Raw genomic sequence first — 12638 nt, 5'->3', positions numbered from 1 at the left:
ACGCTTGATTCAATATTCTCATCAAATTTAATTCTTAGGGTCTAATTTATTTGAAAATTACCAAAATTAGCTCTTAGATTTCTCTACAAATATATCATTGTTCGATTCTTTGGTTCTTATAGAGAACATAGAACATTGAAAAAAAAGAGAGAGTCTTCATCACCTCAATTGTCTAGTTTGTTTTGATTTTAAGGTTTTTATTTTTTATTGTGAGGAAGATGAGTTTGAATCCTTCTCAAGTGGAAGAAGATATTAAAACCGAAAAGGAAAAGGCGATCGATGCTTGGTTACCCATTACGTCTAATCGAAATGCTAAGTGGTGGTACTCTGCTTTTCATAATGTTACTGCCATGGTTGGTGCTGGTGTTCTTAGTCTTCCTTATGCCATGTCCGAACTTGGCTGGTATGTTTCGTACAAACGCTACGTTTACATCTTTAATTTCAATAACATAATGTTAGGTTATCCGTCTACTCGATCACCCACCACTTGATCGTCTATAAATTATATGACAAGAGGGCAGTGTGGTCATTTCTCTTGTCTTAGCACTGTTAAGCAGAGGGTCGAGTAGACGAACAATCTATCTTTATTATTTCAATATATATATATATGTATATATCGTAGAAGGTTGATACTAATATTGGATTTTGAATTGTAGGGGCCCTGGTATAACTGTATTGATAATATCTTGGATCATTACTCTATACACTTTATGGCAAATGGTGGAAATGCATGAAATGGTACCCGGAAAACGTTTTGATCGATATCATGAACTTGGGCAACATGCTTTCGGTGAAAAACTTGGATTATGGATCATCGTACCTCAACAGTTGATTGTTGAAGTTGGTGTCGATATCGTTTATATGGTTACCGGTGGGCAATCATTAATGAAGATCCATGAGTTGCTTTGTACTGATCCGTGCAAAGATATAAAACTCTCCTATTGGATAATGATCTTCGCTTCTGTCCACTTCGTTTTAGCACAACTTCCTAACTTCAACTCTATTTCGGGGATGTCGTTGGCTGCTGCTGTCATGTCCTTGAGGTATATCGTTATCTTCGGTTGAACTCTTAGGTGGATCTGATTCGCCCGAGTCTGACTTTTTCTAGTCATGGGTAAAATAGTCATTTTAGGTTATTGCGGAGTATGATCACTTTTTATTTCATTCCTAACTCAATTGGACCTGATTTTGATTTACTTCATTTAACACAAATTGTGCAGCTATTCTATCATTGCTTGGGGTGCTGCACTTCATAAAGGAGTTCAACCCGATGTCAGTTATGGCCACAGACAATCAACAACATCAGGACAAGTCTTCGGATTCTTCGGTGCTCTGGGTGATGTTGCATTTGCTTATGCAGGACATAATGTTGTTTTGGAGATTCAAGCGACTATTCCTTCTACACCTGACAAACCTTCGAAAAAGCCTATGTGGAGGGGTGTGGTTGTGGCTTATATTATCGTTGCTATTTGTTACTTCCCCGTTGCTTTAATCGGTTACCAAGTGTTTGGGAACAGTGTGTCAGGAAATATTCTCATTTCACTAAGCAAACCTGCTTGGTTAATCGCTATGGCCAACGCTTTTGTCTTAGTTCATGTTATAGGTAGTTATCAGGTGAGAGTATTCATACTCTCCTTTAATCATTCGAAAATTAAACATAACTTAAAATCGCTTATTCTTACAACTTAACCGTCTTACCATTTTTCCTATGTATAGATTTTTGCAATGCCAGTGTTTGATATGATGGAGACTTTTTTGGTGAAGAAACTTAACTTCACACCTGGTCTTAGACTCCGCTTGATTGCACGTAGTTTATATGTCGGTACGTAAATCTCTAAATTCTTGAACACTATTCGACCGACTTGACAACTAGCTAATAATCTTTCTATTTCACTTTCTTTCAGCTTTCACAATGTTCGTCGGTATAACATTCCCTTTCTTTAGTGGACTTCTCGGATTTTTCGGAGGATTTGTTTTTGCTCCAACTACATACTTTGTAAGCCATAATTCTATTGCTCTACTATGATATAAAGAGGAATTTACTCGAAAAATAAACTAAAGTTGATCGATCTTTTTTTGCAGCTTCCGTGTGTCATGTGGTTGGTTATCTACAAACCCAAAAAGTTTAGCTTATCTTGGTTTATAAATTGGGTAAGAACGTTAAATGCCGAACAAATTTTCTTCATTCTGTGATTGTTCTAAGGTCGAAAGATGAATCTAACAGTAGTGTTGGCTAATGGTTTTGTTTTGTTCTTTCAGGTTTGCATCATTTTAGGGGTTGCATTGATGATTATAGCACCTATTGGTGGACTAAGGCAGATAATAGTCCAAGCCAAGACCTATAAGTTCTATTCTTGAACATCTACCCATTGAGACAATGGGAAGATTATTCCTCGGACATTTTAATCCGAAAACATCTACCACTAAACAAAATTGGCGAAGAATAAGAAGATGATCTTAATCGATAGTTGAAATCGAATGAAGTTGGTGACCCTAGGAGTTTTGCATATATACCTTTCTTTAAAAAATAAAATGAACTTATGTTGAATAGTTGGGTGATAACATTTGTGTCTCTCAATATAGAGAGTACAACTCGAATCTTGCTGTATCAAAATAAGTTTCTCCTACTACATTTATTTTTTATTTGTTTACTTATGACAACGGCGTTCTTTTTATGTTTGTGTTTGAGAACACTTGGTTTATGGATTTGTTCTATATTAAATCATAAAGTAAAATAATATATCAATTATTCGAGGAGTTCCTTTGTGTTCCATTCTTTTTCGCTCTTTTTTGGTGGTTCTTTTTCGCTAGTTTAGATAGAAAAGTAGCATTTCAACAAAAAAAAAAGATAGAAAAGTAGCAAGCGTGTTAATCTATCCGATTCCTAATCCGTTTAGGTGTGGATGAGCTCACTTGTCTCTCTAAGCGTCTAGTTAAGCCAATCGGGATTCTGCCAGCCTTAGAGATGATGTGTGTATGAATATCTTTGACCTCAAAGCTCAGAGAAAAAGCTAAAATCAGAAAGAATAGTGTCTGAATCGAATCAACTAATTCGATTGTCTACTCGGCCTTTCCATCTCTTGCCAGGGAATAACCAGTCTAACATTTGAAGGCCTCTAAGTTTTAGCAGCTGCATCACCATTCCTCCATCTATAGTAAATACCTGCAAGATAGCAATTCAGATGTGTCCAGCTTCGACCGAAGTTAACGAAGAAGACTGGTTGCCTATCTCTTTTAGGTCGTGATTGTGTTTCTCGAACTGTCTGAAGCTGACTTTTCTCAATCTGAGTTCTCCGACTCAGACAGACCCAATATCAGTCTAAATTAGCCACTCAGACGGGTCAGATATCACGAATCAAACAAAAACGAACCTTAAGAAATCATGCTTATGTGAATTCCCATATCTAGTTAAATTCCACATGCCGAGCAGCTTCTTCTGGTTGGCCATATCATCCTGTAGCCATTTAGAAAAATATAGTTTATGATTGAATCTTTTCCTTAATGTATCAGTCTGATTCATCTTAATAAATGGATAAAATAGTAGATTCCAAATCGAGTTATGTATCTATCTATTACCCAATTGAAACTTAATTTTGCTAAACTGTATCCAATTACTCCTAATCAGACGTCTTCCGCTGAGTCAAATTTGGCGAGTGAAAAGAAGACGGTTTGAAGTCTGACTCGGGTCATTTCAGACCCAAAATCGAATTTCAGAACCAAATTTTTTAAGAAAATATGAAACAGATAAATAGAAACAAAACAAACACTACGTAAATGTGGTCATATCTAATGGTATAGTTTCCCGTATTTTCTTCTCAATACCTTATGAAAGTTTGCAGTCATGTCAAATTCAATGAACCCTGGGGCGATAGGGTTCACCTATATACAAGTATCGTATTTTATTCATTAAGTTGCATTTCGCGGTAATTTGCTCCATAGTGCTCTTATGTGGAAAACTAACATCAATATTCCTGCCCGCGTATTCCTTCGCTAACCTCTTGGTTAACCCAATGACATCCACTTTGGCAGCACTGTAGTTGGCTTGTCTAGCACTACTGGTCGGACCAACAACGAAAGTCACATTTATAATTCCTCCCTATAGAAGGAAGGTTAAAGCTTGTTTTATGACAAAGAACAAGCAAGCAATAACGAAAGTAAACAACCACAAAACAAGAAATTGCATGATTCAGTTGGTGTGACTTACTCCACAATGAACAATGGTGCCATGATTTTCACACTAAGTGAAGAACACGATTACAGAAATTTCTCATACGTTAATAACAATCCTTTAACTCTATTCGTATCTAACTGAAGCCCTACCACTCAACCGCCATTAACTCTCTTCCCGAGATATTCCTTTTACATTAATAACAATCCTTTAACTGCTCATGTTAATATGTGATTTAGGGGTGAACATCGGTTGGATAACCGACTTTTTCGGCCAATCCAAAGTCCAAACCGAAGGGTTCGGTTTTTTCAAATCTAAATCCGAACCAATCCGTTCATGGTTTGGTTCGGTTACCGATCCGAACTATGCATGAACGGTTTGGATCGGTTGGATAACCGAACCACCTGTAATATTTACCATATATAAAATTTCGTACTTTCGACTTAAAAACGTGGAACTAACTTAACTATTGAATTAAGCTACAACTCTCCACGCCATTTACTTCTGTTACACATGCATTAAGCTACGATATTAACAAACATGAAACTAACTTAACTATTAAATCTCAACCGTTCATCATTCCTATCATTTATATTTATATATATAATATATAAAAAATAACAATAAATGGTTTGGTTCGGTTTGTTCGGTTATCCGTAAACCAAATCCATAAACCGATCCAAATCACTCGGTTTTGCCATTTTAACATCCGAACCAATCCGGAATACTATTGGACCGGTATTCAAACCGTTGAAATCTGTTTGGATCGGATTGGATCGGTCGGTTTGGATACTAAATGAACACCCCTAATGTGATTGATCTCCGATGCCCATAACATGACCATTTATAGTTTCGATATCAAAACATGGTTAGTTCAAGATTTATGACTTGGATTCAATAAATATGCATTGTTTAACTGCATCATGCAAGTGTAAAAGTTTGTTTTGCTTTCTTTCATTTCAAAGAAACAAAACAGAAAAGAATTTGCATGTCCGCTCGTAGTGGTAGAAACTACAAGTCTGAAATGGATACAACCCACATTTTTCTTTTATACGATTGAGATCTTAGAAAGTTTTTGATTTTCAGTCATATGAATATGAAGTTTTGGGGTCACACGTGGACATCTTTGGGGGTCATTTTATGAAACCAAACATCTTTGGTGGTCATTTTATGAAACCGGTCATCTGTGGGATGCCAAAATAGAATTAACTTCGTTCCACCGAACCTTTCTTCTGCCCTAATTTCTCTCACTGTTCATCTCATCTTTCTCCTAAATATCTAAATTCTAGAGAGAGAGAGAGAGAGAGAGAGAGAAAAGAACCCTAATTTCTCTCACTGTTTATTTCAGAAGAAGAAATGTCAGAGTAGAATTTGATTGAGTTCAGTATTTGATACTTGGGGAGCTTCTTTCCCAATCCGAAATAGGTACAAACGAGTAAAATTTTAGGTAAGAAGCAAAAACCCTAGTTTGCTTTTACATTTAGTTCATTGTAACATTTCGAAGGAAACAAAAAGGGGAAAATGGAAGATTTTTCTAAGAGCAAACTAGTAAAGTTCACGTTTTTCTATCTCTTGTCTCACATTTGATTGAAATTTTGGAACTTTTAGGGTTGTTGCAAATCAACTTTGAATAGTTTTTTTGTTTTGTTTTTGAGTGCTTATACTTCACTTGTTTCGTATCAATATCTGTTTGATTGAATAGTTAACTATTGTGTTGATATATATGCTCTCAGATTCCCCAAAGATGTTGTATTGAATCATAAAACCCTAGTTTATATACAAGGTTTGGGGTTTACTTGCATTATCTCTTTTACTAGTTCAGATAGTTATTTGATACTTTGTTCTTTTCGTATTATAGACCATTCATCCTTATTCTTTTCTTTCCTATATATTTCATGTTAGCTCATTTCTTGCCTACCCATATACCATTTCCACCCTTGTTGTTTTTTTCAGCTGTGATTTCGAATAGTCGTTTGCTTTCACCCAGTTCATTTATCTCAAAAGGCTGAGATGCACTTATTGTGTAAGTGGTTTACTCGTCATTGATCACGACTAACAAAAGCTTTCCCCTTTGAGAAAATCATAAGTTCTCAGATGTCAACATAGATGTCTCCTAACCTACCTAATTGTATCGAATAAGCAGCTGAAAATGCCATTAAGTTTGCGCCTTGGTTTTATCAACATATATTGTGCCTAAAAATATGACAGACTTTCCTGCAATACGGTAAGTAATTTTCTGTTGTTTCATTCAGACCTATAAGAAAAGCTATGCAGTTGGGATTGCCTGATCTACCCTAAGGTTTGAGAATTTGCTAAATGCTTACCCCTCAAGGAGAGACAATATGTTTTCTCCTCCAGGCTTACACATCTATGGGAAAAACTAAAACTTACAAGCATCACCTAAGTTTATGAAACATAAGAAGTAACAACATATATACTTTTTGTTTGGTAAGCACTTGAGTCAATTTTAATGTAGCAAAGTGAAGAAAACTTCACTATCTTATTATCTCTTTTGATAAATGTGGTGTCATTTTCTTTTCTCCTAAAGAATTAATGTGGCTTTTTGTGCATCGAGGCCAATGCCTCAAGGTGCACTTCACTTTTTTGGAGCAAACCGCCTTGAGGCGGGAAATGTTTTTTAGAACATTATTCCACTCTAGTAACTCGTACTCGGATGGGGATTAGGGGTAGCCAATCCCAAGTTGACCCCTCAAGTCAATATAATGTATAAGAATGTATATATTTATAAATGCATGGCTTGAAGGGTGACGTATTCCGAGCCGATCCCACTGCTTCACTCTACACTACACGTTGATTTTTTTCTCGTGCGCATTTGTTTGTTGTAGTTATTAATATTCAAACTCAACCTTGTTTCTTTCTTGTGCTTCATCCATTGCATCTCTTTATTGCTTGCAATTTCACTCTCTCTGTTGTTTTTTCTGTTTCTGTTATACTAACAACAAGCGTTCTATGATATCCAGATTTTTTCCAAGAATGACTTGTGCTTGCATAAGTCGATATCGAGCTCTCCACCAAAAAGCCGTGCTTCCTCTACCTTCAACTCAAAGGAAAAGGTTCGCTTATTGCTTTACCCGGACTTCATCTAGTGGTTTCTCTACGCAGGCTTCAACATCTTCGCCGGGTTCACTTATCCTTCATGTCTCGTCACCGGTGGCAACGTGTCAACTCGGTCATTCAAACGCTCCACAGAAGTCAGAAGAGTGGTTTGCTCTACGAAAAGATAAGCTAACGACAAGCACTTTCAGCACTGCCCTAGGCTTTTGGAAGGGAAAACGACGTTCAGAGCTCTGGCACGAGAAAGTTTTTTCGCCAGATACGGATTCTTTCAGTGCTGCTGCAAGAGCGTGCATGGATTGGGGTGTAGTCAATGAGGCTATAGCAATAGAACGGTACAAAAACATCACGGGCAGAGATGTGGACTTCTTAGGGTTTGCTACGCATACAGATGAGCAGTTCCAATGGATTGGTGCATCTCCAGATGGGCTACTCGGGTCCAGCCCGGGTGGTGGAATATTAGAAGTTAAGTGTCCATATAACAAGGGGAAGCCTGAACGGGGCCTTCCATGGTCCACGGTTCCGTTCTATTACATGCCTCAGGTACAAGGTCAAATGGAAGTCTTAGATAGAGAATGGGTTGATTTATATTGTTGGACACCAAATGGAAGTACAGTCTTTCGGGTATCTCGTGACCGTGAATACTGGAAACTGATGACAGGGATCTTACGAGAATTTTGGTGGGAGAATGTGATTCCGGCTCGAGAAGTCATGTCGTTAGGAAAGGAAGATGATATAAAGGTCTACGAGCCATCATCGACTCACAGACAAACAGGATTAGTAATTGTTAAAAGCTTGAAGTTGGCATCTGAATCAAAGTTAATCTGCAGGGAAATTGCAGGCCATATTGAGTTCTTCAAATGAACAACAAAAAGGAATTTTAAAGGCTCATTTCTAGGTCATTCTTTGTAGTGTTTGTAATCTGTGATTTAACTCTATATCTATTCACTGGCAGATTATCATTGTAGATTAACGATGTCAAAATTTCAACTTCGAAAAATTATACAAAACAATTTATTATCTTCCTACGATGGCAGATCTAGAGCTTTCCCGTTTGCTTGTATCAAATGATAAAAGAAATGATTGAAGGTGTTAATTTAGTTAAGATAGCGCCATCTTTTTCCCGTGAGTCTCAGATTCCAGAATGTTTGTTTACATGAATCGTCTGAACGATGGACTTGGGCTGATTCTTGGGTCGTTTGTTTGCTTGTATCAAATGATAAAAGGTGTTAATTTAACTAAGATAACGCATCTTTTCCCATGAGTCTCAAATTTTAGAATGTTTGTTTCCGTCAATCGTTTGAAAGATGGACTAGTGCTGATTTTGGGTCCGTTTGTGTCAGACGAATTAGATTGGTCGGTGCTATTTACAGAGCTACTACTAAGTGCTATTTACAGATCTGACTATTTGTAGATCTATTTTTTACTATTTACAAATCTTTTGACTTTATCACAACTTATTAGTTATTTAGAATAAAAACTCAGTAGTAGATACCCATTGAAAGGCTAAATGGGCCTTTATTTTAGAGATAGGTCCCCTGACCGAAAATGCTGAAAAATTAAACCTCAAACTGACCGAAAATGTTGAAAAATTAAACATCAAATTGACCGAAAATGTTGAAAAATAAAAAATCAAATTGAAGGAATATGTTCATCGTTCTAAGCATTATTTCACCGAAAATTTGGGTCATTCACCTAGAATGTTGACCTAGAAATCTGAGTTCTTTTTTAGAATACTCACCACAAATTAGTTTATCTTTCCTCTAAAGTTGTGTCTTCTCTTAGAATGTTGTTATATGAGTCCATTGAAGAGTTGTGGTTGAGTTCTCCAATATCAAACTCTTCCATTAATGAAGTCTCTTGACCACCAAGATCCTCCATTAATGTACCTTCCTCATTGTTAGGTTCTTCCATTACTAATGTTTCTAGTAGGTGATTGTGAGTTGATTGTTCATAGTTGTAGTGGTGATTGTTGGGGTGGTGGGATTTAGGAATGAAGGAAATAAAATATCTTATACTATATAATCAATATTTTTTTTCAGTTTGATCCTTATCAAAATTTGATTTCAGTCCCTATGTGCTCTGTAAATAGCAAAACCTTATTTACAGAGAAAGTGAAAAGATTCCAACTTTTGGACTTTGTAAATAGTCAAAGTAGCTCTGTAAATAGTTTTGACCATTAGATTTAGACAATGAGGAATGAAAACATCACTAAGAAACCTAACAACTCTCCAAGCAAGGACAGAGAGGAAGGGTGATCTGTCTTGTGCCTATAAATTTGGTATCACCAAAGAAAACTAGAGACACAACTACATTGAACAACCTATTCTGTAGAAGCAAATTGTACATAAATAAAATTCAACTTCAAAGTTAGAATGATCGAAAAAACATGTGACAGAATATAATGCCAAAATTGGGTTAATTGTTAGACAGACGATCTTCAACCGATTGGTACATAAAGATGATTCATAGACGATCAATCATGAATAGAATTTGTAACTTTTCGCTTGGTTAATTATCTGCCATAGTCCACCGATAGGCGCTAAAATCATCAATAAAACACCTAATATGATGCAAATCTGGAAAAGGAAAAAAAAACATGAAATACCCAATAATATTAGACACATGAAATCAAAAGAAAACTCATTAGATTTAGATATCTAAACTTACCCAATTTATAAACCAAGATGAGCTAAACCTTTTCGGTTTGTAGATAGCCAACCACATGATACAAGGAAGCTGACAATTGATTAAAAAGGATTGATTTCAAAGTAGTTTTCAAGTAAATTTCTGTAACAATATAAAGTAAAAGTATATAGAATTATGGCTTACAAAGTATGTAGTTGGAGCAAAAACAAATCCTCCGAAGAACCCAAGTAGTCCCCCAAAAAAAGGGAAAGTTATCGCGACGAACATTGTCAATACTGTAACAATACGAAACAAAAAAAGTTAGATGGCTATAGATGAAAATTGATCGAAAATATCAAAGAATAAAGAGATTTACGCACAAACGTATAAACTACGTCCAACCAAACGGAGGGGAAGACCCGGTGTAAACTTCATCTTCCCCACTAGAAAATTCTCCATCATGTCAAATACTGGCATGGCAAAAATCTTCACAAAGAGAAAACCATAAACTATGTCAACTAAGGGCCGAAAAATGATTACAAGATGTTGATGTCGATGAAAAGAGAACCGGAGACTTACCTGATAGCTACCGAGAACATGGAAGAAGACAAAACAGTTGGCTAGAGCAATTAGCCATCTAGGTTTGTTAAGTGCAATGAGAATGTTGCCAGTAAGTGTGTTTCCGAACATATAATAACCGATAAAAGCAACAGGGAAGTAACAAATAGCAACGACAATATAAGCGAACACAACACCCTTCCACATAGGCTTTTTGGATGGTTTTTCGGGTGTAGAAGGAATAGTTGATTGAATTTCCAAGACCACATTATGTCCAGCATAAGCAAATGCAACATCACCTAAAGCACCAAAAAAGTCGAAAACTTGTCCTTGTGTTGTTGAAGCCTTGAGGGCGTAACTAACATCGGGCACAACTCCTTTATGAAGTGAAGCACCCCAAGCAATGACAGAGTAGCTGCAGAATACATGAAGTAGTTATTAGAATTATCCAATATCGTCATAGTAGAATTTATAAAGTTAATAAGATCGATCGAAATTGAAGGTTAACATAATGGGTATATACCTCAAGGACATGACTGCAGCAACAAGAGACAGCCAAGACAATTTGTTGAGGTTGGGTGCTTGGGCAAGAACAAGATGGACTGAAGCAAAGATCATTATCCAGTATGTGAGTTTTAAATCATCTTCAGGCCAGTATAAATCATGCATCTTCTTCAGCGATTGCCCTCCAGTAACCATATACACAATATCAACCCCAATTTCAACAATCAATTGTTGAGGTACGACGATCCATAATCCAAGTTTTTTGCCAAAAGCATGTTGCCCAAGTTCATGATATCGATCGAAACGTTTTCCTGGCACCATCTCGTGCATCTCCACCATCTGCCATAAAGTGTATAATGTAATAATCCAAGAAAGTAACATAATAGTTACTCCAGGACCCCTACAATCGCATAACATTCATATTAATTAGTCTGACAGACAGACGAACATATCGATAGATTGACAGACATATTGATAGATTGACAGACAGACATATTGGTAGATTGACAAACAAACAGACAGACAAACCAATAGACAGACAGAAATAATGGGTTAAAATGAAGGTCACTTACCAACCAAGTTCAGACATCGCATATGGAAGAGTTAGAACACCAGTTCCAACCATTGCTGTAACGTTGTGAAACGTAGAATACCACCATTTAGCATTCCTATGGTTTGCGGGGAGTTCCATGACTATAGATTTAGAATTGAAAATGGGTTAAGTTTGTTATGTATAGAAACTTTTCTCTCTATCTGAAACTAGACTATGTTGGGATCAAGTGAAGTTGGAAGAGTTCTTCCTGCAAATTTATATCTGAGTTATACTCTAAGGCTCCCCCCAACTTTAGGTTCATGCAAAGAATGCCAACCAATATTTTAAAGAACCATCCGGAAGGTGCACATTCTTGGGATCTCTTACTCTTTGGATGTTTTTTTTCATAATGCATTAACAAGGTCTATCCTCAAATATCCAACAACTAAACTATCTTATGAATTCTACCCGGATTTACTTAATTTTTGAGTTTTGTACAAAATATTCTTTCAAATGTAAAACTAAATTTGGGTCTTGAAACGACACGACGGTATATCATATTGAGATGTCAATTGAGACTTGACACATACGACAATTTAAGTTTTAGAGACACAGAGAGATTATGTCTTGCAGAGAAGCATCAGTAATGGAGCCTGGTGTTCCGAAAGTGATGGTAGCGAGAATCTTTTTTCATCTAATAATTTTGCAAGAATATTTTCTTCATCCACAGAGAGATAGATTATAGCGAGGAACTACTGAGTCGGACAGAGTCCTACAGAAGGAAAAGATGGCCTTTTGAGGCAGATAGTAGGAAATGAATTTTACCACATTTTTCACAAATTTTTACTATGAAAAATCGAATTCTACATTTTTTTAGTCCATCAAACATTGATAAAAACAAGATATTTTTCAATCTGATTTTGAGAGTCGCGAAGGACCCTATCTATAAGAGTTTGGTATGATTGTCATCACAAGAGCAATAAATCGAAGCGTCAACAAAACAGATTGGGAGAGTTGCTTCAAACATAAATAAACAAATACTCCATTTTTTAGAGTTGAGGAGTCCAAGAGTCCAGTTTGTTCTAGTATGAGTGCTAGTTTCGGCCATCTTCAATAAATATATTAGATTTGATAACTAAAGAAACTAACATATATAAATGATAAACATTACAT

At 36.3% G+C, this 12638-nt stretch overlaps 3 protein-coding genes across 3 annotated transcripts; 2 read left to right on the top strand and 1 right to left on the bottom strand.

Moving 5' to 3' along the window:
• Nucleotides 1-236: 236 nt before the first annotated feature.
• On the top strand, nucleotides 237-2358 carry LOC147553414 (lysine histidine transporter 1-like). The gene is made up of 7 exons (XM_086669180.1): nucleotides 237-403; nucleotides 657-1043; nucleotides 1221-1614; nucleotides 1717-1822; nucleotides 1905-1996; nucleotides 2083-2151; nucleotides 2260-2358. The coding sequence occupies exons 1-7, from the start codon at nucleotides 351-353 to the stop codon at nucleotides 2356-2358; spliced, it is 1200 nt and encodes a 399-aa protein (XP_086525306.1). The 5' UTR covers nucleotides 237-350.
• Nucleotides 2359-5168: 2810 nt separating this feature from the next.
• On the top strand, nucleotides 5169-8271 carry LOC147553413 (Restriction endonuclease, type II-like superfamily protein). Its single transcript, XM_086669847.1, has 2 exons — nucleotides 5169-5615; nucleotides 7150-8271. The coding sequence occupies exon 2, from the start codon at nucleotides 7163-7165 to the stop codon at nucleotides 8105-8107; it is 945 nt and encodes a 314-aa protein (XP_086525973.1). The 5' UTR covers nucleotides 5169-5615; nucleotides 7150-7162; the 3' UTR covers nucleotides 8108-8271.
• A 1298-nt stretch (nucleotides 8272-9569) lies between these two features.
• LOC147553412 (lysine histidine transporter 2-like) lies at nucleotides 9570-11779 on the bottom strand. The gene is made up of 7 exons (XM_086669846.1): nucleotides 11506-11779; nucleotides 10953-11333; nucleotides 10451-10844; nucleotides 10252-10357; nucleotides 10076-10167; nucleotides 9914-9982; nucleotides 9570-9822 (listed from the first exon to the last, which is right to left on the bottom strand). Exons 1-7 carry the CDS (start codon nucleotides 11622-11624, stop codon nucleotides 9724-9726), a joined length of 1260 nt encoding a protein of 419 aa, XP_086525972.1. The 5' UTR covers nucleotides 11625-11779; the 3' UTR covers nucleotides 9570-9723.
• Between the last annotated feature and the right edge of the window lie 859 nt (nucleotides 11780-12638).

Source organism: Eschscholzia californica, unplaced genomic scaffold, assembly GCF_041429995.1.
Source record: "Eschscholzia californica isolate CP2 unplaced genomic scaffold, dmEscCali1.0.p SCAF_3, whole genome shotgun sequence".
Lineage (NCBI taxonomy): Eukaryota > Viridiplantae > Streptophyta > Magnoliopsida > Ranunculales > Papaveraceae > Eschscholzia > Eschscholzia californica.
This window is presented reverse-complemented; position numbering and strand designations above follow the sequence as displayed.

Coding starts and splice junctions, on each gene's coding strand:
- LOC147553414 (XM_086669180.1), top strand. CDS start 351: ATGGTTGGTGCTGGTGTTCTTAGTCTTCCTTATGCCATGTCCGAACTT. Junction 1,997..2,082: donor TTGCTCCAACTACATACTTT/GTAAGCCATAAT, acceptor CTTTTTTTGCAG/CTTCCGTGTGTCATGTGGTT. Junction 2,152..2,259: donor TATCTTGGTTTATAAATTGG/GTAAGAACGTTA, acceptor TTGTTCTTTCAG/GTTTGCATCATTTTAGGGGT.
- LOC147553413 (XM_086669847.1), top strand. CDS start 7,163: ATGACTTGTGCTTGCATAAGTCGATATCGAGCTCTCCACCAAAAAGCC.
- LOC147553412 (XM_086669846.1), bottom strand. CDS start 11,624: ATGGAACTCCCCGCAAACCATAGGAATGCTAAATGGTGGTATTCTACG. Junction 10,845..10,952: donor GCTGCAGTCATGTCCTTGAG/GTATATACCCAT, acceptor TGTATTCTGCAG/CTACTCTGTCATTGCTTGGG. Junction 10,168..10,251: donor TGGACGTAGTTTATACGTTT/GTGCGTAAATCT, acceptor GTATTGTTACAG/TATTGACAATGTTCGTCGCG.